The sequence below is a fragment of the Hypanus sabinus genome, chromosome 18, assembly GCF_030144855.1.
Source record: "Hypanus sabinus isolate sHypSab1 chromosome 18, sHypSab1.hap1, whole genome shotgun sequence".
NCBI classification, from domain to species: domain Eukaryota; kingdom Metazoa; phylum Chordata; class Chondrichthyes; order Myliobatiformes; family Dasyatidae; genus Hypanus; species Hypanus sabinus.
Window position 1 is genome coordinate 64422457 of NC_082723.1, and position 24758 is coordinate 64447214.

A 24758-nucleotide genomic window follows, 5' to 3' on the forward strand; every position below is an offset into this window, starting at 1 on the left:
CTTTTCCAGAATGGTTCTTAGGGAAATAGAAAATTCAAACACATTTCAGTCCTGTCCACGACTCATCACTAGAAATTATTCTGCAATTGCAGGGTGTTTATACCAAAGTAGATTTTAATATATCATGTTTTAAAGTAAAACAAACTGCTGAGAAATTATTCACAGAATATTACAAGGCTGACTGCTTCCCACTCCAGGCACAGTTCACGTTGCAGTCAGCTGCTTCTCAAAGTCCTCCTCACTGATCTTGCCTTTTTTCAGCTTCTTCAGTAACCTGGTATCATTCAGAAGTTCATCAATATCTTCCTCGTCATCCCTGTCCGAACCCTAGGGAAAACAGCAGAGATAGCAAACAGGGCTGGAAGCAACACTGAGCAACCATACCAGGTCAGATCAATAACCTGGTGTCATTCAGACTTCAATATCCTCACATAAAAGCAAGGACGTAATGCTGAGACTTTATAAAGCACTTGTGAGGCCTCACTTGCAGTATTGTGAGCAGTTTGGGGCCCCCTATCTGAGAAAGGATGTGCTGACATTGGAGAGGGTTCAAAGGTTCACAAACTTCATTGACAGGCTTTTCCTATGAAGAACATTTATCTACTCACTGGAATTCAGAAGAATGAGGAGTGACCTCATTGAAGCCTATCAAATGTTGAAATGCCTCAAAAGAGTGGATCTGGAGAGGATGTTTCCTGTGGTGGGGGAGTCAGTGACCAGAGGGCATAACTTTAGAATCGAGGGGCATCCTTTTAGAATGGAGCTGAGGATGAATTTTTCTTTGGCCAGAGAGTGGTGAATTTGTGGAATTTTTTGCCACAAGTGGCTGAGGAGGTCAAGTCATTGATTATCTTTAAGGCAGAAGTTGATAGATTCTTAATTAGTCAAGGCATAAAGGGATATGGGAAGAAAGCAAGAGATTGGGGCTGAAAGGAAGAATGGATCAGTCATGATGAAATGGTGGAGACTCGATGGGCCAAATGGCCTAATTCTACTCCTATACCTTATGGTCTTATCCCTGTCCGAACCCTGTGAAAAAAGGGCATAGGTAGCAAATAGGGCTAGAAGCTACACTGAGCAAACATACCAGGTTAAAACAACCACTCCCCAAATAAACTTTAATGACACCGCAAATAGGTTCTTACACGCACAGACACGTGTTTATCAGCTGCAACACAACATGAGCATTACAAACCTGGGAGAGTCTCAACAAGGTGCATGATGGGAAGAAGTTACTTCTTTAATTGGAGGAAACAGTTACCGAAATGCTGTAACAGCGCCAGGCATTACCAATCAGGGATCAATTCCTGCCACCGTCTGAAAGGAGTTTGCACGCGTGTGCGTTCCCTCCCACATTCCAAAGACGTACGGGTTAGGGTTAGTGCGTTGTGCATATGCTATGTTGCAACACTTGCGGGCTGCCCTCAGAACACCCTCAGACTGTGTTGGTCATAGACACAAATGACACACTTCACTGGATGTTTCAATATACAGCGAGAAATAAAGATAATCTTTTAATCCAGGGGTTCCCAACCTTTTTTTAATGCCATGGACCAATACCAGTAAGAAAGGGGTCTGTGGACTCCAGGTTGGGAATCCCTGTTTTAATCAGTGTCTGCATGGGGGAGAGGCAGTGAGAAATGTGGAGGACACAGTTGGGGCCCAGATGATATACAGTCATAGAGTAGTACAGCACAGAATTAGGCCCTTCAGCCCATCTAGACCATGCCAAACCATTTAAACTGCCTACTCCCATCAACCTACACTAGGACCATAACCCTCCATACCCCTACCATCCATGTACCTATCCAAACTTCTCTTAAATGTTGAAACTGACCTCACGTGCACCACTTGCGCTGGCAGTTCATTCCACTCTCACCACCCTCACGGGCTAAAGAAATTCCTCCCCATCTTCACTCTAAAAGGATGCCACTCTATTCTGAGGCTGTGTCTTAGACCCTCACCCCACCGTAGGAAACACCCACTCTACTGAGGCCTTTCAACATTCGATAGGTTTCAATGAAATCCTCCCTCATTCCCCCAGAGCCCTCAAACACTCTTCATATGACAAGCCTTTAAATCTCAGAATCATTTTCATGAACCTCCTTTAAGCACATGTCAGCACATGCTTTCTTAGATAAAGGGCTCAAAACTGCTCATAATACTTAAAGTATTATGCACTTCAAGTATTCATGCACCCCTCATACAATCTCTTCTCCCTCATGCCTTCTGGGAAAAGGCTCTGAAGCATTCGGGCTCTCACAACCAGACGATGTAACAGTTTCTTCCCACAAACTCAGACTCCTCAATACCCGAAGCCTGGACTGACACTTTGCCCTACTGTCCTGTTTATTATTTATTGTAATGCCTGCACTGTTTTTGTGCACTTTATGCAGTCCAGTGTAGTTCTGTAGTCTAGTGTAGCTTTCTGTGTTGTTTTTTACGTAGTTCAGTCTAGTTTTTGTACTGTGTCATGTAACACCATGGTCCTGAAAAATGTTGTCTCATTTTTACTATGCACTGTACCAGCAGTTATGGTCGAAATGACAATAAAAGTTGACTTGGCTTGAAGTGAGGCCTCACCAGTGCCTTTTAAAGCCTCATCCTTGACTTTCTATTCTAATCCTCTCAAAATTTAATGCTAACATTGCATTTGTTTCCTCACCATTGACTCAACCTGCAAATTATGCACTGCACATTGGTACGCTATTTTTGTGTATATTATTATTCTGTATTTATTATTAGTTAAACACACTAACTGTGTTTTTAAATGTTGCTGCTGTAACAAAAGTATTTCCCACTCGGGATCAATAAAACGTGCAGAGAGTGGTGGGAGTGTGGAATGAGCTGCCAGATGAAGTGGTGATTGCAGGCTCACTTTTGACATTTAAGAAAAACTTGGACAGGTACATGGATGAGAGGATGGCCCAGGTGCAGGTCAGTGGGACTAGGCAGAAAAGTGGTTTGGCACAGCCATGAAGGGCCAAAAGGCTTGTTTCTGTGCTGTAATGTTCTATGGTTCTAAAGTATTATTATAAATCTTTAGGGAATCCTGTATAAGGACTCATATGGTTAAACTCACCTTCCTTTTGACAGCCTGCTTTCTCTTCTTGTCCCTCTTGAGTTTCTGCTTCGACCAGGGTTTATTTTTCACAAATTTCCTTTTGGTTTCCATTTGCTCCTTCGCCTGCTCTGCTAACAGCTTCTGCCTCTGCCTCTCTCGGTTTTTATCCTTGTATCGGATTGAATTAGTGTCAATATCCTCCGGAATAAATCCTGGCAATCTTTTTCCTCTCAACTCCGGCATCTTGGGCAGTTTAAGGAGAGCAAAGCCCCTGGCAATGGCTGCAAAATCAAGGTCTGGAAGAAAAAGTGTTGCTGAATCAATACCCAAGGTTCCTTTACAGTGAGACAGAGAACGAAGCTTTCATGATGGTTTGATCAGTGAAGGGGCAGAGCTGGAGGATATGGAATCGAATGCAGAAACACACAGCCTTCCACTACAGATCACAAGGAAAGCACTGAGGGCAAGGCTGGATGATATAGGATCGAATGTGGAGGCGCATTGTGATTGTTGGCCATGAAGGAATTAAAATATGGAAGAAAATATCAAACTCGAATGGGTCAAGACAGCGGAAGTAGACGAACCAATTGTCTTTGTTCTTGCTATGTACTTGAAGGAATGGAGGCAGTCATTTTGTGAAGCTGCTCTGCAACCTCCATTTTGTGAACTGTTTGACGAACTGATTCTTGCTCTGGGATAATTTAATCAGGACAATTGAATGTGGACACAAGGAGTTTCTGCTATTGATCTGCTAAGCCTGAAATCATTCTCAGATAAGCTGTGTTTTGTGTACAATGGTAGGTTTGCAGAAATAATCTTGTTATCTTGGTCCAGTGTCTGAGTGACCTGGTTTGAACCAGAGTCAAAGAGAATAAAAGAAGTCACAAAAGGCATGAAGTTGTGTAGCCTTTGGACTACCTCCAGTGAGAAGATTACATAACTTAGTCAGATGACCTAGAGACAACAAAAATGAAGTGCATCATTGAAATTGATAAGAAGCATTTAAAAGTTAGGAGCTTCAAATGCCAAAGGGTGAGAACTCTGGAGACGAACCTTCGCAAGGAGGAAGCCCATGCCATGGGGTGCAAGAAGAAAGAATCGACCTTCTGGCCATCGGGAGATTCTGTTTCGGTGTTATACATTGGGGAAGTGGTCTGAGTGAGTATTGGTACAGAGGGACCAGTAGAATTTATGTATTAAGTTATTGTCCTGGGGTCAATATAGTTACATTGTTGTTGGTGCAGAGACAATCGACATGATTGACTACAGATCATCAGGAAAACACTGAGGGCAAAGCTGGGGGGGGGAAGGGGGACTTATTTTATTGCGATTCAGAGTGGAGTAGGCCCTTCTGTCCCTTCAAGCCATGCCACCCAGCAATCCACCGATTTAATCCTAGCCTAATCACAGGTCAATTTACAATGACCAATTAACCTACCAACCAGATCCGATGTGGAGGCACACAGCCTTTGACTACAGATCACAAAGCAGGCGCAGAGGATTTTGTAAATTGGAGCACCTACGAGGAGAGCGCAAGGCTGGGTGTTCAAAAACAATAAGCTGGGGAAGAAGTGCAAAGGGCAGATATAAACATCCCTGTAGGTTTACCTGATATCTCCCTGAAACATCAGAGATTCAGGAATAATCCAATCTGGGTGTGTACGTGATTAAATATTCTTTGCAGCATGCCTACTGAGTGCCATTTCCTCAGATGCAAGGAACCCAAAAGAGGAAAAAAGCTGAACACCACAAACAGGAATGGAATCAGGAGGCTTTGGGAAATGTGTAACTGCACCATGCTCCCCCACACCCCTCCAAAATCTGCCAGAAACAGCTCGATGCTGCGCTCAGCATTACAAACCCCATTTCCAGAAAAGTTGGGATATTTTCCAAAATGCAATAAAAACAAAAATCAGTGATATGTTAATTCACGTGAACCCTTATTTAATTGACAAAAGTACAAAGAAAAGATTTTCAATAGTTTTACTAACCAACTTAATTGTATTTTGTAAATATACACAAATTTAGAATTTGGTGGCTGCAACACACTCAACAAAAGTTGGGACAGAGTTAAAATAAGATTGAAAAGTACACAGAATATTCAAGTAACACCGGTTTGGAAGACTCCACATTAAGCAGGCTAATTGGTAGCAGGTGAGGTATCATGACTGGGTATAAAAGTAGCATCCATCAAAGGCTCAGTCTTTGCAAGCAAGGATGGGTCGTGGCTCACCCCTTTGTGCCAAAATTCGTGAGAGAATTGTTAGTCAGTTCAAAAGGAACATTTCTCAACGCAAGATTGCAGAGAATTTAGGTCTTTCAACATCTACAGTACATAATATTGTGAAAAGATTCAGAGAATTCAGAGACATCTCAATGTGTAAAGGGAAAGGTCAGAAACCACTGTTGAATGCGCGTGATCTTCGAGCCCTCAGGCGGCACTGCCTAAGAAACCGTCATGCTACTGTGACAATTATAGCCACCTGGGCTCGGGAGTGCTTCGGAAAACCATTGACACTTAACACAGTCCGTCACTGCATCCAGAAATGCAACTTGGAACTGTATTACGCAAGGAGGAAGCCATACATCAACTCTATGCAGAAACACCGGCGAATTCTCTGGGCCCGAGCTCATCTCAGATGGACCGAAAGACTGTGGAACCGTGTGCTGTGGTCAGATGAGTCCACATTTCAGCTAGTTTTCGGAAAAAACGGGCATCGAGTTCCAAAAATGCCAAAAATGAAAACGACCATCCTGATTGTTATCAGCGAAAGGTGCAAAAGCCAGCATCTGTGATGGTATGGGGGTGCATCAGTGCCCACGGCATGGGTGAGTTGCATGTATGTGAAGGTACCATTGACTCCGAGGCGTATATTAGGATTTTAGAGAGACATATGTTGCCATCAAGGCGACGTCTCTTCCTGGGATGTCCATGCTTATTTCAGCAGGACAATGCCAGACCACATTCTGCACGGGTTACAACAGCGTGGCTTTGTAGACACAGAGTGCGTGTGCTTGACCCAGATCTATCTCCTATTGAAAATGTATGGGCATCATGAAGAGAGGAGAAACAGACAATGGAGACCACGGACAGTTGAGCAGCTGAAGTCTTATCTCAAGCAAGAATGGACAAAATTTCCAATTGCAAATCTACTACAATTAGTATCTTCAGTTCCAAAGCGATTAAAAAGTGTTATTAAAAGGAAAAGTGATGTAACACAATGGTAAACATGCCTCTGTCCCAACTTTTGTTGAGTGTGTTGCAGACATCAAATCCTAAATTTGTGTATATTTACAAAATACAATTAAGTTGGTCAGTAAAACTATTGAAAATCTTTTCTTTGTACTTTTGTCAGTTAAATAAAGGTTCACGTGAATTAATTTATCAGAGATTTTTGTTTTTATTGCATTTTTGAAAATATCCCAACTTTTCTGGAAATGGAGTTTATATGATCAATTGCTGTAACTTTGGTAAACTCCTGTTAACACTGAAGTGTCTTTCCTATTTAATGCCAAACTCTCTCAGGGCACACGAACTGAGCAGCTCCGTGCTTGGTTCCACCTGCCGTTCGACACCGTCCTGGGCCTTTCCACTCACCCTTCATCCGGAAAATCAAGCTGCACTCGTGTTTGGCGTAAGACTGAATGAATGACACAAAGGCCTTCATTCCTTTTTCAAAGAAAGCTCGGTCAGTTAAAGCCAACTTCTTCAGATTTGGCAGCACGTCGACAGAATCCTTCATCAACTTCATCTCCTCCATTGGACACTAAGGAGAGAACAGACTCACTGAAACATGACAAGGCTGCAGCATTCTGAGTGGACTTCCTTGACACCACCACACACCCATTCATTTAAACAGTGTACTCAACATCCTGCTTCGTACCAAACAGACCACTGATTTTCAAAGATCAAAGGGCTTCTGAACTTCAGAACAGTATTTCACTCAGCAGTTAGACCTAACAGGCGAGCACCATTATATGGGCTAAGGGTGAAAGGTGAAATGTTTAAGGGGAACATGAGGGGAAACTTATTCAGTCAGAGGGTGGTGAGAGTGAGAGTGAGCTGCCGGCACAAGATGTGTATGCAGTTTCGATTTCAACATTGAAAAGACATTTGGAAAGGTAGATGGATGGGAGGGATATGCTGGGCTATAGTCCCAGTGCAGGTGGATGGGCCTTAAATGATATTCTGGCATGGATTAGATGGGCCAAAGAACCTGCTTTGGTGTGGTGCTCTATGAAACTATATGGAGGTTTCCACTTCTGAATTTTATTATCTAATCCACTGACAGAGGCACATATTAACATCGTATGGTGTCACTGTGTAAATCTATTAATGATTCATTGGTGAGAAATCATCGCCGGCCAGTATTTCAGTCCTTTATACTGGCACTATTCACATTACTTCAGCCAGGAGGTCCAGAACGAAAACTTCATTACACAATTACACTTAGGAAAAAGTAAATATACCTTCTGATTAATGGAAAGGAAGTTGACGTAAGTCATCTCCATGGGAAGCAGGAATACCAGAGCATTACCGTGGTGACCGATGCGAGCTGTTCGGCCGCAGCGATGGACAAAGGCACTACGGAACAAAGCATTGTCTTCAAACACCAAGAACCCAACTGGGGGCTGAAAACCACTGGCCTCCAACAACTAACTGCATGTCCCCACCTTGGAGAAGCACAACACAACTAGAGACGTTCATAATCGCCTTGGCAAAGCCAACAGGACACATTCCACCCACCAAAACCCTCAGGACATATTCCACTCAGCAAAACCCTCAGGACACATTCCATTCACCAAAACCCTCAGGACACATTCCACTCACCAAAACCCACAGGTCACATTCCACTCACCAAAACCCTCAGGACATATTCCACTCAGCAAAACCCTCAGGACACATTCCACTCACCAAAACCCTCAGGACACATTCCACCCACCAAAACCCACAGGACACATTCCACCCACCAAAACCCACAGGACACATTCCACCCACCAAAACCCTCAGGTCACATTCACTCACCAAAGCCCACAGGTCACATTCCACCCACCAAAACCCACAGGTCACATTCCACTCACCAAAGCCCACAGGTCACATTCCACCCACCAAAACCCTCAGGACACATTCCACTCAGCAAAACCAACAGGTCACATTCCACTCACCAAAACCCACAGGTCACATTCCACTCACCAAAGCCCACAGGTCACATTCCACCCACCAAAACCCTCAGGACACATTCCACTCAGCAAAACCCTCAGGACACATTCCACTCAGCAAAACAAACAGGTCACATTCCACTCACCAAAACCCACAGGTCACATTCCACTCACCAAAGCCCACAGGTCACATTCCACCCACCAAAACCCTCAGGACACATTCCACTCAGCAAAACCAACAGGTCACATTCCACTCACCAAAACCCACAGGTCACATTCCACTCACCAAAACCCACAGGTCACATTCCACTCACCAAAGCCCACAGGTCACATTCCACCCACCAAAACCCTCAGGACACATTCCACTCAGCAAAACCCTCAGGTCACATTCCAATCACCAAAGCCCACAGGTCACATTCCACCCACCAAAACCCTCAGGACACATTCCACTCAGCAAAACCAACAGGTCACATTCCACTCACCAAAACCCACAGGTCACATTCCACTCACCAAAGCCCACAGGTCACATTCCACTCAGCAAAACCCACAGGTCACATTCCGCTCAGCAAAACCCACAGGACACATTCCACTCAGCAAAACCCACAGGTCACATTCCACTCAGCAAAACCCTCAGGATACATTCACTCACCAAAGCCCACAGGACACATTCCACCCACCAAAACCCTCAGGTCACATTCACTCACCAAAGCCCACAGGTCACATTCCACCCACCAAAACCCACAGGTCACATTCCACTCACCAAAGCCCACAGGTCACATTCCACCCACCAAAACCCTCAGGACACATTCCACTCAGCAAAACCAACAGGTCACATTCCACTCACCAAAACCCACAGGTCACATTCCACTCACCAAAGCCCACAGGTCACATTCCACCCACCAAAACCCTCAGGACACATTCCACTCAGCAAAACCCTCAGGACACATTCCACTCAGCAAAACAAACAGGTCACATTCCACTCACCAAAACCCACAGGTCACATTCCACTCACCAAAGCCCACAGGTCACATTCCACCCACCAAAACCCTCAGGACACATTCCACTCAGCAAAACCAACAGGTCACATTCCACTCACCAAAACCCACAGGTCACATTCCACTCACCAAAGCCCACAGGTCACATTCCACCCACCAAAACCCTCAGGACACATTCCACTCAGCAAAACCCTCAGGTCACATTCCAATCACCAAAGCCCACAGGTCACATTCCACCCACCAAAACCCTCAGGACACATTCCACTCAGCAAAACCAACAGGTCACATTCCACTCACCAAAACCCACAGGTCACATTCCACTCACCAAAGCCCACAGGTCACATTCCACTCAGCAAAACCCACAGGTCACATTCCGCTCAGCAAAACCCACAGGACACATTCCACTCAGCAAAACCCACGGGTCACATTCCACTCAGCAAAACCCTCAGGATACATTCCACTCACCAAAGCCCACAGGTCACATTCCACTCAGCAAAACCCACAGGTCACATTCCGCTCAGCAAAACCCACAGGACACATTCCACTCAGCAAAACCCACAGGTCACATTCCACTCAGCAAAACCCTCAGGATACATTCACTCACCAAAGCCCACAGGACACATTCCACCCACCAAAACCCTCAGGTCACATTCACTCACCAAAGCCCACAGGTCACATTCCACCCACCAAAACCCTCAGGACACATTCCACTCAGCAAAACCAACAGGTCACATTCCACTCACCAAAACCCACAGGTCACATTCCACTCACCAAAGCCCACAGGTCACATTCCACTCAGCAAAACCCACAGGTCACATTCCGCTCAGCAAAACCCACAGGACACATTCCACTCACCAAAGCCCACAGGTCACATTCCACCCACCAAAACCCTCAGGACACATTCCATTCACCAAAACCCTCAGGACACATTCCATTCACCAAAACCCTCAGGACACATTCCACTCACCAAAACCCACAGGTCACATTCCACTCACCAAAACCCTCAGGACATATTCCACTCAGCAAAACCCTCAGGACACATTCCACTCACCAAAACCCTCAGGACACATTCCACCCACCAAAACCCACAGGACACATTCCACCCACCAAAACCCACAGGACACATTCCACCCACCAAAACCCTCAGGTCACATTCACTCACCAAAGCCCACAGGTCACATTCCACCCACCAAAACCCACAGGTCACATTCCACTCACCAAAGCCCACAGGTCACATTCCACCCACCAAAACCCTCAGGACACATTCCACTCAGCAAAACCAACAGGTCAAATTCCACTCACCAAAACCCACAGGTCACATTCCACTCACCAAAGCCCACAGGTCACATTCCACCCACCAAAACCCTCAGGACACATTCCACTCAGCAAAACCCTCAGGACACATTCCACTCAGCAAAACAAACAGGTCACATTCCACTCACCAAAACCCACAGGTCACATTCCACTCACCAAAGCCCGCAAGTCACATTCCACCCACCAAAACCCTCAGGACACATTCCACTCAGCAAAACCCACAGGTCACATTCCACTCACCAAAGCCCACAGGTCACATTCCACCCACCAAAACCCTCAGGACACATTCCACTCAGCAAAACCCTCAGGTCACATTCCAATCACCAAAGCCCACAGGTCACATTCCACCCACCAAAACCCTCAGGACACATTCCACTCAGCAAAACCAACAGGTCACATTCCACTCACCAAAACCCACAGGTCACATTCCACTCACCAAAGCCCACAGGACACATTCCACTCAGCAAAACCCACAGGTCACATTCCGCTCAGCAAAACCCACAGGACACATTCCACTCAGCAAAACCCACAGGTCACATTCCACTCAGCAAAACCCTCAGGATACATTCACTCACCAAAGCCTACAGGTCACATTCCACGCAGCAAAACCCTCAGGACACATTCACTCACCAAAACCCACAGGTCACATTCCACTCACCAAAACCCACAGGTCACATTCCACTCAGCAAAACCCACAGGTCACATTCCACTCACCAAAACCCTCAGGACACATTCCACTCAGCAAAACCCTCAGGACACATTCCACTCAGCAAAACCCTCAGGACACATTCCACTCAGCAAAACCCACAGGACACATTCCACTCAGCAAAACCCTCAGGACACATTCCACTCACCAAAACCCTCAGGACACATTCCACCCACCAAAACCCACAGGTCACATTCACTCACCAAAGCCCACAGGACACATTCCACGCAGCAAAACCCTCAGGACACGTTCCACTCAGCAAAACCCTCAGGACACATTCCACTCAGCAAAACTCTCAGGACACATTCCACTCAGCAAAACCCAAAGGTCACATTCCACTCACCAAAGCCCACAGGTCACATTCTACTCACCAAAACCCTCAGGACACATTCCACCCACCAAAACCCACAGGTCACATTCCACCCACCAAAACCCACAGGTCACATTCCACTCACCAAAACCCACAGGTCACATTCCACTCAGCAAAACCCTCAGGACACATTCCACTCAGCAAAACCCTCAGGACACATTCCACTCAGCAAAACCCACAGGTCACGTTCCACCCACCAAAACGCATAGGTCACATTCCACTCAGCAAAACCCTCAGATCACATTCTACCCACCAAAACCCACAGTTCACATTCCACTCAGCAAAACCCTCAGGTCACATTCCACTCAGCAAAACCCTCAGATCACATTCCACCCACCAAAACCCACAGTTCACATTCCACTCAGCAAAACCCTCAGGACACATTCCACTCACCAAAACCCTCAGGTCACATTCCACCCACCAAAGCCCACAGGTCACATTCCACTCAGCAAAACCCTCAGGACACATTCCACCCACCAAAACCCTCAGGTCACATTCCACTCACCAAAACCCTCAGGTCACATTCCACCCACCAAAGCCCACAGGTCACATTCCACTCAGCAAAACCCTCAGGACACATTCCACTCACCAAAACCCACAGGTCACATTCCACCCACCAAAGCCCACAGGTCACATTCCACCCACCAAAGCCCACAGGTCACATTCCACTCACCAAAACCCTCAGGTCACATTCCACCCATCAAAGCCCACAGGTCACATTCCACCCACCAAAACCCTCAGGACACATTCCACTCAGCAAAACCCACAGGTCACATTCCACTCAGCAAAACCCACAGGTCACATTCCACTCAGCAAAACCCAAAGGTCACATTCCACTCACCAAAGCCCACAGGACACATTCCACTCACCAAAACCCTCAGGACACATTCCACTCACCAAAACCCTCAGGACACATTCCACTCACCAAAATCCACAGGACACATTCCACCCACCAAAACCCATAGGACACATTCCACTCACCAAAACCCACAGGACACATTCCACTCAGCAAAACCCACAGGTCACATTCCACTCAACAAAACCTTCAGGACACATTCCACCCACCAAAATCCTCAGGACACATTCACTCACCAAAACCCACAGGACACATTCCACCCACCAAAACCCACAGGACACATTCCACCCACCAAAACCCTCAGGTCACATTCACTCACCAAAGCCCACAGGTCACATTCCACCCACCAAAACCCACAGGACACATTCCACCCACCAAAACCCTCAGGACACATTCCACTCAGCAAAACCAACAGGTCACATTCCACTCACCAAAACCCACAGGTCACATTCCACTCACCAAAGCCCACAGGTCACATTCCACCAACCAAAACCCACAGGACACATTCCAATCAGCAAAACCCACAGGTCACATTCCACTCAGCAAAACCCACAGGACACATTCCACTCACCAAAGCCCACAGGTCACATTCCACCAACCAAAACCCACAGGACACATTCCAATCAGCAAAACCCACAGGTCACATTCCACTCAGCAAAACCCACAGGTCACATTCCACGCAGCAAAACCCTCAGGACACATTCACTCACCAAAACCCACAGGTCACATTCCACTCAACAAAGCCCACAGGTCACATTCCACCCACCAAAACCCTCAGGACACATTCCACTCAGCAAAACCAACAGGTCACATTCCACTCACCAAAACCCACAGGTCACATTCCACTCACCAAAACCCACAGGTCACATTCCACTCACCAAAGCCCACAGGTCACATTCCACCCACCAAAACCCTCAGGACACATTCCACTCAGCAAAACCCTCAGGTCACATTCCAATCACCAAAGCCCACAGGTCACATTCCACCCACCAAAACCCTCAGGACACATTCCACTCAGCAAAACCAACAGGTCACATTCCACTCACCAAAACCCACAGGTCACATTCCACTCACCAAAGCCCACAGGTCACATTCCACTCAGCAAAACCCACAGGTCACATTCCGCTCAGCAAAACCAACAGGACACATTCCACTCAGCAAAACCCACAGGTCACATTCCACTCAGCAAAACCCTCAGGACACATTCCACTCAGCAAAACCCACAGGACACATTCCACTCAGCAAAACCCTCAGGACACATTCCACTCACCAAAACCCTCAGGACACATTCCACCCACCAAAACCCACAGGTCACATTCACTCACCAAAGCCCACAGGTCACATTCCACTCACCAAAACCCTCAGGACACATTCCACGCAGCAAAACCCTCAGGACACGTTCCACTCAGCAAAACCCTCAGGACACATTCCACTCAGCAAAACCCTCAGGACACATTCCACTCAGCAAAACCCAAAGGTCACATTCCACTCACCAAAGCCCACAGGTCACATTCTACTCACCAAAACCCTCAGGACACATTCCACCCACCAAAACCCACAGGTCACATTCCACCCACCAAAACCCACAGGTCACATTCCACTCACCAAAACCCACAGGTCACATTCCACTCAGCAAAACCCTCAGGACACATTCCACTCAGCAAAACCCTCAGGACACATTCCACTCAGCAAAACCCACAGGTCACATTCCACCCACCAAAACCCATAGGTCACATTCCACTCAGCAAAACCCTCAGATCACATTCTACCCACCAAAACCCACAGTTCACATTCCACTCAGCAAAACCCTCAGGTCACATTCCACTCACCAAAACCCACAGGACACATTCCACTCAGCAAAACCCTCAGGACACATTCCACTCACCAAAACCCTCAGGACACTTTCCACTCAGCAAAACCCTCAGATCACATTCCACCCACCAAAACCCACAGTTCACATTCCACTCAGCAAAACCCTCAGGACACATTCCACTCACCAAAACCCTCAGGTCACATTCCACCCACCAAAGCCCACAGGTCACATTCCACTCAGCAAAACCCTCAGGACACATTCCACCCACCAAAACCCTCAGGTCACATTCCACTCACCAAAACCCTCAGGTCACATTCCACCCACCAAAGCCCACAGGTCACATTCCACTCAGCAAAACCCTCAGGACACATTCCACTCACCAAAACCCACAGGTCACATTCCACCCACCAAAGCCCACAGGTCACATTCCACTCACCAAAACCCTCAGGTCACATTCCACCCATCAAAGCCCACAGGTCACATTCCACGCACCAAAACCCTCAGGACACATTCCACTCAGCAAAACCCACAGGTCACATTCCACTCAGCAAAACCCACAGGTCACATTCCACTCAGCAAAACCCAAAGGTCACATTCCACCCACCAAAACCCATAGGTCACATTCCACTCAGCAAAACCCACAGGTCACATTCCACTCACCAAAACCCTCAGGTCACATTCCACCCACCAAAGCCCACAGGTCACATTCCACTCAGCAAAACCCTCAGGACACATTCCACCCACCAAAACCCTCAGGTCACATTCCACTCACCAAAACCCTCAGGTCACATTCCACCCACCAAAGCCCACAGGTCACATTCCACTCAGCAAAACCCTCAGGACACATTCCACTCACCAAAACCCACAGGTCACATTCCACCCACCAAAGCCCACAGGTCACATTCCACTCACCAAAACCCTCAGGTCACATTCCACCCATCAAAGCCCACAGGTCACATTCCACCCACCAAAACCCTCAGGACACATTCCACTCAGCAAAACCCACAGGTCACATTCCACTCAGCAAAACCCAAAGGTCACATTCCACTCACCAAAGCCCACAGGACACATTCCACTCACCAAAACCCTCAGGACACATTCCACTCACCAAAACCCTCAGGACACATTCCACTCACCAAAATCCACAGGACACATTCCACCCACCAAAACCCATAGGACACATTCCACTCACCAAAACCCACAGGACACATTCCACTCAGCAAAACCCACAGGTCACATTCCACTCAACAAAACCTTCAGGACACATTCCACCCACCAAAATCCTCAGGACACATTCACTCACCAAAACCCACAGGACACATTCCACCCACCAAAACCCACAGGACACATTCCACCCACCAAAACCCTCAGGTCACATTCACTCACCAAAGCCCACAGGTCACATTCCACCCACCAAAACCCACAGGACACATTCCACCCACCAAAACCCTCAGGACACATTCCACTCAGCAAAACCAACAGGTCACATTCCACTCACCAAAACCCACAGGTCACATTCCACTCACCAAAGCCCACAGGTCACATTCCACCAACCAAAACCCACAGGACACATTCCACTCAGCAAAACCCACAGGTCACATTCCACTCAGCAAAACCCACAGGACACATTCCACTCAGCAAAACCCACAGGTCACATTCCACGCAGCAAAACCCTCAGGACACATTCACTCACCAAAACCCACAGGTCACATTCCACTCAACAAAGCCCACAGGTCACATTCCACCCACCAAAACCCTCAGGACACATTCCACTCAGCAAAACCAACAGGTCACATTCCACTCACCAAAACCCACAGGTCACATTCCACTCACCAAAACCCACAGATCACATTCCACTCACCAAAGCCCACAGGTCACATTCCACCCACCAAAACCCTCAGGACACATTCCACTCAGCAAAACCCTCAGGTCACATTCCAATCACCAAAGCCCACAGGTCACATTCCACCCACCAAAACCCTCAGGACACATTCCACTCAGCAAAACCAACAGGTCACATTCCACTCACCAAAACCCACAGGTCACATTCCACTCACCAAAGCCCACAGGTCACATTCCACTCAGCAAAACCCACAGGTCACATTCCGCTCAGCAAAACCAACAGGACACATTCCACTCAGCAAAACCCACAGGTCACATTCCACTCAGCAAAACCCTCAGGACACATTCCACTCAGCAAAACCCACAGGACACATTCCACTCAGCAAAACCCTCAGGACACATTCCACTCACCAAAACCCTCAGGACACATTCCACCCACCAAAACCCACAGGTCACATTCACTCACCAAAGCCCACAGGTCACATTCCACTCACCAAAACCCTCAGGACACATTCCACGCAGCAAAACCCTCAGGACACGTTCCACTCAGCAAAACCCTCAGGACACATTCCACTCAGCAAAACCCTCAGGACACATTCCACTCAGCAAAACCCAAAGGTCACATTCCACTCACCAAAGCCCACAGGTCACATTCTACTCACCAAAACCCTCAGGACACATTCCACCCACCAAAACCCACAGGTCACATTCCACCCACCAAAACCCACAGGTCACATTCCACTCACCAAAACCCACAGGTCACATTCCACTCAGCAAAACCCTCAGGACACATTCCACTCAGCAAAACCCTCAGGACACATTCCACTCAGCAAAACCCACAGGTCACATTCCACCCACCAAAACCCATAGGTCACATTCCACTCAGCAAAACCCTCAGATCACATTCTACCCACCAAAACCCACAGTTCACATTCCACTCAGCAAAACCCTCAGGTCACATTCCACTCAGCAAAACCCTCAGATCACATTCCACCCACCAAAACCCACAGTTCACATTCCACTCAGCAAAACCCTCAGGACACATTCCACTCACCAAAACCCTCAGGTCACATTCCACCCACCAAAGCCCACAGGTCACATTCCACTCAGCAAAACCCTCAGGACACATTCCACCCACCAAAACCCTCAGGTCACATTCCACTCACCAAAACCCTCAGGTCACATTCCACCCACCAAAGCCCACAGGTCACATTCCACTCAGCAAAACCCTCAGGACACATTCCACTCACCAAAACCCACAGGTCACATTCCACCCACCAAAGCCCACAGGTCACATTCCACTCACCAAAACCCTCAGGTCACATTCCACCCATCAAAGCCCACAGGTCACATTCCACCCACCAAAACCCTCAGGACACATTCCACTCAGCAAAACCCACAGGTCACATTCCACTCAGCAAAACCCACAGGTCACATTCCACTCAGCAAAACCCAAAGGTCACATTCCACTCACCAAAGCCCACAGGACACATTCCACTCACCAAAACCCTCAGGACACATTCCACTCACCAAAACCCTCAGGACACATTCCACTCACCAAAATCCACAGGACACATTCCACCCACCAAAACCCATAGGACACATTCCACTCACCAAAACCCACAGGACACATTCCACTCAGCAAAACCCACAGGTCACATTCCACTCAACAAAACCTTCAGGACACATTCCACCCACCAAAATCCTCAGGACACATTCACTCACCAAAACCCACAGGACACATTCCACCCACCAAAACCCACAGGACACATTCCACCCACCAAAACCCTCAGGTCACATTCACTCACCAAAGCCCACAGGTCACATTCCACCCACCAAAACCCACAGGACACATTCCACCCACCAAAACCCTCAGGACACATTCCACTCAGCAAAACCAACAGGTCACATTCCACTCACCAAAACCCACAGGTCACATTCCACTCACCAAAGCCCACAGGTCACATTCCACCAACCAAAACCCAGAGGACACATTCCACTCAGCAAAACCCACAGGTCACATTCCACTCAGCAAAACCCACAGGACAGATTCCACTCAGCAAAACCCACAGGTCACATTCCACGCAGCAAAACCCTCAGGACACATTCACTCACCAAAACCCACAGGTCACATTCCACTCACCAAAGCCCACAGGTCACATTCCACCCACCAAAACCCTCAGGACACATTCCACTCAGCAAAACCCTCAGGTCACATTCCAATCACCAAAGCCCACAGGTCACATTCCACCCACCAAAACCCTCAGGACCTCAGCAAAACCAACAGGTCACATTCCACTCACCAAAACCCACAGGTCACATTCCACTCACCAAAGCCCACAGGTCACATTCCACTCAGCAAAACCCACAGGTCACATTCCGCTCAGCAAAACCAACAGGACACATTCCACTCAGCAAAACCCACAGGTCACATTCCACTCAGCAAAACCCTCAGGATACATTCACTCACCAAAGCCTACAGGTCACATTCCACGCAGCAAAACCCTCAGGACACATTCACTCACCAAAACCCACAGGTCACATTCCACTCACCAAAACCCACAGGTCACATTCCACTCAGCAAAACCCACAGGTCACATTCCACTCACCAAAACCCTCAGGACACATTCCACTCAGCAAAACCCTCAGGACACATTCCACTCAGCAAAACCCTCAGGACACATTCCACTCAGCAAAACCCACAGGACACATTCCACTCAGCAAAACCCACAGGTCACATTCCACTCAGCAAAACCCACAGGTCACATTCCACTCAGCAAAACCCAAAGGTCACATTCCACTCACCAAAGCCCACAGGACACATTCCACTCACCAAAACCCTCAGGACACATTCCACTCACCAAAACCCTCAGGACACATTCCACTCACCAAAATCCACAGGACACATTCCACCCACCAAAACCCATAGGACACATTCCACTCACCAAAACCCACAGGACACATTCCACTCAGCAAAACCCACAGGTCACATTCCACTCAACAAAACCTTCAGGACACATTCCACCCACCAAAATCCTCAGGACACATTCACTCACCAAAACCCACAGGACACATTCCACCCACCAAAACCCACAGGACACATTCCACCCACCAAAACCCTCAGGTCACATTCACTCACCAAAGCCCACAGGTCACATTCCACCCACCAAAACCCACAGGACACATTCCACCCACCAAAACCCTCAGGACACATTCCACTCAGCAAAACCAACAGGTCACATTCCACTCACCAAAACCCACAGGTCACATTCCACTCACCAAAGCCCACAGGTCACATTCCACCAACCAAAACCCACAGGACACATTCCACTCAGCAAAACCCACAGGTCACATTCCACTCAGCAAAACCCACAGGACACATTCCATTCAGCAAAACCCACAGGACACATTCCACTCAGCAAAACCCACAGGTCACATTCCACGCAGCAAAACCCTCAGGACACATTCACTCACCAAAACCCACAGGTCACATTCCACTCAACAAAGCCCACAGGTCACATTCCACCCACCAAAACCCTCAGGACACATTCCACTCAGCAAAACCAACAGGTCACATTCCACTCACCAAAACCCACAGGTCACATTCCACTCACCAAAACCCACAGGTCACATTCCACTCACCAAAGCCCACAGGTCACATTCCACTCACCAAAGCCCACAGGTCACATTCCACCCACCAAAACCCTCAGGACACATTCCACTCAGCAAAACCCTCAGGTCACATTCCAATCACGAAAGCCCACAGGTCACATTCCACCCACCAAAACCCTCAGGACACATTCCACTCAGCAAAACCAACAGGTCACATTCCACTCACCAAAACCCACAGGTCACATTCCACTCACCAAAGCCCACAGGTCACATTCCACTCAGCAAAACCCACAGGTCACATTCCGCTCAGCAAAACCCACAGGACACATTCCACTCAGCAAAACCCACAGGTCACATTCCACTCAGCAAAACCCTCAGGATACATTCACTCACCAAAGCCTACAGGTCACATTCCACGCAGCAAAACCCTCAGGACACATTCACTCACCAAAACCCACAGGTCACATTCCACTCACCAAAACCCACAGGTCACATTCCACTCAGCAAAACCCACAGGTCACATTCCACTCACCAAAACCCTCAGGACACATTCCACTCAGCAAAACCCTCAGGACACATTCCACTCAGCAAAACCCTCAGGACACATTCCACTCAGCAAAACCCACAGGACACATTCCACTCAGCAAAACCCTCAGGACACATTCCACTCACCAAAACCCACAGGACACATTCTACTCACCAAAACCCTCAGGACACATTCCACCCACCAAAACCCACAGGTCACATTCCACCCACCAAAACCCACAGGTCACATTCACTCACCAAAGCCCACAGGTCACATTCCACTCACCAAAACCCTCAGGACACATTCCACGCAGCAAAACCCTCAGGACACGTTCCACTCAGCAAAACCCTCAGGACACATTCCACTCAGCAAAACCCTCAGGACACATTCCACTCAGCAAAACCCACAGGACACATTCCACTCAGCAAAACCCTCAGGACACATTCCACTCACCAAAACCCTCAGGACACATTCCACCCACCAAAACCCACAGGTCACATTCACTCACCAAAGCCCACAGGTCACATTCCACTCACCAAAACCCTCAGGACACATTCCACGCAGCAAAACCCTCAGGACACGTTCCACTCAGCAAAACCCTCAGGACACATTCCACTCAGCAAAACCCTCAGGACACATTCCACTCAGCAAAACCCTCAGATCACATTCCACCCACCAAAACCCACAGTTCACATTCCACTCAGCAAAACCCTCAGGTCACATTCCACTGAGCAAAACCCTCAGATCACATTCCACCCACCAAAACCCACAGTTCACATTCCACTCAGCAAAACCCTCAGGACACATTCCACTCACCAAAACCCTCAGGTCACATTCCACCCACCAAAGCCCACAGGTCACATTCCACTCAGCAAAACCCTCAGGACACATTCCACCCACCAAAACCCTCAGGTCACATTCCACTCACCAAAACCCTCAGGTCACATTCCACCCACCAAAGCCCACAGGTCACATTCCACTCAGCAAAAACCTCAGGTCACATTCACTCACCAAAGCCCACAGGTCACATTCCACCCACCAAAACCCACAGGACACATTCCACCCACCAAAACCCTCAGGACACATTCCACTCAGCAAAACCCACAGGACACATTCCACTCAGCAAAACCAACAGGTCACATTCCACTCACCAAAACCCACAGCTCACATTCCACTCACCAAAGCCCACAGGTCACATTCCACCAACCAAAACCCACAGGACACATTCCACTCAGCAAAACCCACAGGTCACATTCCACTCAGCAAAACCCACAGGACACATTCCACTCAGCAAAACCCACAGGTCACATTCCACGCAGCAAAACCCTCAGGACACATTCACTCACCAAAACCCACAGGTCACATTCCACTCAACAAAGCCCACAGGTCACATTCCACCCACCAAAACCCTCAGGACACATTCCACTCAGCAAAACCAACAGGTCACATTCCACTCACCAAAACCCACAGGTCACATTCCACTCACCAAAACCCACAGGTCACATTCCACTCACCAAAGCCCACAGGTCACATTCCACCCACCAAAACCCTCAGGACACATTCCACTCAGCAAAACCCTCAGGTCACATTCCAATCACCAAAGCCCACAGGTCACATTCCACCCACCAAAACCCTCAGGACACATTCCACTCAGCAAAACCAACAGGTCACATTCCACTCACCAAAACCCACAGGTCACATTCCACTCACCAAAGCCCACAGGTCACATTCCACTCAGCAAAACCCACAGGTCACATTCCGCTCAGCAAAACCAACAGGACACATTCCACTCAGCAAAACCCACAGGTCACATTCCACTCAGCAAAACCCTCAGGATACATTCACTCACCAAAGCCTACAGGTCACATTCCACGCAGCAAAACCCTCAGGACACATTCACTCACCAAAACCCACAGGTCACATTCCACTCACCAAAACCCACAGGTCACATTCCACTCAGCAAAACCCACAGGTCACATTCCACTCACCAAAACCCTCAGGACACATTCCACTCAGCAAAACCCTCAGGACACATTCCACTCAGCAAAACCCTCAGGACACATTCCACTCAGCAAAACCCACAGGACACATTCCACTCAGCAAAACCCACAGGTCACATTCCACTCAGCAAAACCCACAGGTCACATTCCACTCAGCAAAACCCAAAGGTCACATTCCACTCACCAAAGCCCACAGGACACATTCCACTCACCAAAACCCTCAGGACACATTCCACTCACCAAAACCCTCAGGACACATTCCACTCACCAAAATCCACAGGACACATTCCACCCACCAAAACCCATAGGACACATTCCACTCACCAAAACCCACAGGACACATTCCACTCAGCAAAACCCACAGGTCACATTCCACTCAACAAAACCTTCAGGACACATTCCACCCACCAAAATCCTCAGGACACATTCACTCACCAAAACCCACAGGACACATTCCACCCACCAAAACCCACAGGACACATTCCACCCACCAAAACCCTCAGGTCACATTCACTCACCAAAGCCCACAGGTCACATTCCACCCACCAAAACCCACAGGACACATTCCACCCACCAAAACCCTCAGGACACATTCCACTCAGCAAAACCAACAGGTCACATTCCACTCACCAAAACCCACAGGTCACATTCCACTCACCAAAGCCCACAGGTCACATTCCACCAACCAAAACCCACAGGACACATTCCACTCAGCAAAACCCACAGGTCACATTCCACTCAGCAAAACCCACAGGACACATTCCACTCAGCAAAACCCACAGGTCACATTCCACGCAGCAAAACCCTCAGGACACATTCACTCACCAAAACCCACAGGTCACATTCCACTCAACAAAGCCCACAGGTCACATTCCACCCACCAAAACCCTCAGGACACATTCCACTCAGCAAAACCAACAGGTCACATTCCACTCACCAAAACCCACAGGTCACATTCCACTCACCAAAACCCACAGGTCACATTCCACTCACCAAAGCCCACAGGTCACATTCCACCCACCAAAACCCTCAGGACACATTCCACTCAGCAAAACCCTCAGGTCACATTCCAATCACCAAAGCCCACAGGTCACATTCCACCCACCAAAACCCTCAGGACACATTCCACTCAGCAAAACCAACAGGTCACATTCCACTCACCAAAACCCACAGGTCACATTCCACTCACCAAAGCCCACAGGTCACATTCCACTCAGCAAAACCCACAGGTCACATTCCGCTCAGCAAAACCCACAGGACACATTCCACTCAGCAAAACCCACAGGTCACATTCCACTCAGCAAAACCCTCAGGATACATTCACTCACCAAAGCCTACAGGTCACATTCCACGCAGCAAAACCCTCAGGACACATTCACTCACCAAAACCCACAGGTCACATTCCACTCACCAAAACCCACAGGTCACATTCCACTCAGCAAAACCCACAGGTCACATTCCACTCACCAAAACCCTCAGGACACATTCCACTCAGCAAAACCCTCAGGACACATTCCACTCAGCAAAACCCTCAGGACACATTCCACTCAGCAAAACCCACAGGACACATTCCACTCAGCAAAACCCTCAGGACACATTCCACTCACCAAAACCCACAGGACACATTCTACTCACCAAAACCCTCAGGACACATTCCACCCACCAAAACCCACAGGTCACATTCCACCCACCAAAACCCACAGGTCACATTCACTCACCAAAGCCCACAGGTCACATTCCACTCACCAAAAACCTCAGGACACATTCCACGCAGCAAAACCCTCAGGACACGTTCCACTCAGCAAAACCCTCAGGACACATTCCACTCAGCAAAACCCTCAGGACACATTCCACTCAGCAAAACCCACAGGACACATTGCACTCAGCAAAACCCTCAGGACACATTCCACTCACCAAAACCCTCAGGACACATTCCACCCACCAAAACCCACAGGTCACATTCACTCACCAAAGCCCACAGGTCACATTCCACTCACCAAAACCCTCAGGACACATTCCACGCAGCAAAACCCTCAGGACACGTTCCACTCAGCAAAACCCTCAGGACACATTCCACTCAGCAAAACCCTCAGGACACATTCCACTCAGCAAAACCCTCAGGACACATTCCACTCAGCAAAACCCTCAGATCACATTCCACCCACCAAAACCCACAGTTCACATTCCACTCAGCAAAACCCTCAGGTCACATTCCACTCAGCAAAACCCTCAGATCACATTCCACCCACCAAAACCCACAGTTCACATTCCACTCAGCAAAACCCTCAGGACACATTCCACTCACCAAAACCCTCAGGTCACATTCCACCCACCAAAGCCCACAGGTCACATTCCACTCAGCAAAACCCTCAGGACACATTCCACCCACCAAAACCCTCAGGTCACATTCCACTCACCAAAACCCTCAGGTCACATTCCACACACCAAAGCCCACAGGTCACATTCCACTCAGCAAAACCCTCAGGACACATTCCACTCA

The 24758-nt window shown here is 48.3% G+C and overlaps 1 protein-coding gene across 2 annotated transcripts in view; it reads right to left on the minus strand.

The window, feature by feature from the left end:
* Nucleotides 1–94: 94 nt before the first annotated feature.
* The window catches only part of ddx55 (DEAD (Asp-Glu-Ala-Asp) box polypeptide 55), a 94693-nt gene continuing 70029 nt past the window's right edge, over nt 95–24758 (minus strand). The window contains exons 11-14 of one of the 2 annotated variants that reach the window (XM_059994538.1): nt 7535–7649; nt 6663–6831; nt 3083–3360; nt 95–327 (exon numbers count right to left, since the gene is read on the minus strand). In XM_059994538.1, the coding sequence (XP_059850521.1) occupies nt 205–327; nt 3083–3360; nt 6663–6831; nt 7535–7649 (685 nt within the window). In that variant the 3' untranslated portion in view covers nt 95–204. The other variant, XM_059994539.1, reaches the window with a different exon arrangement.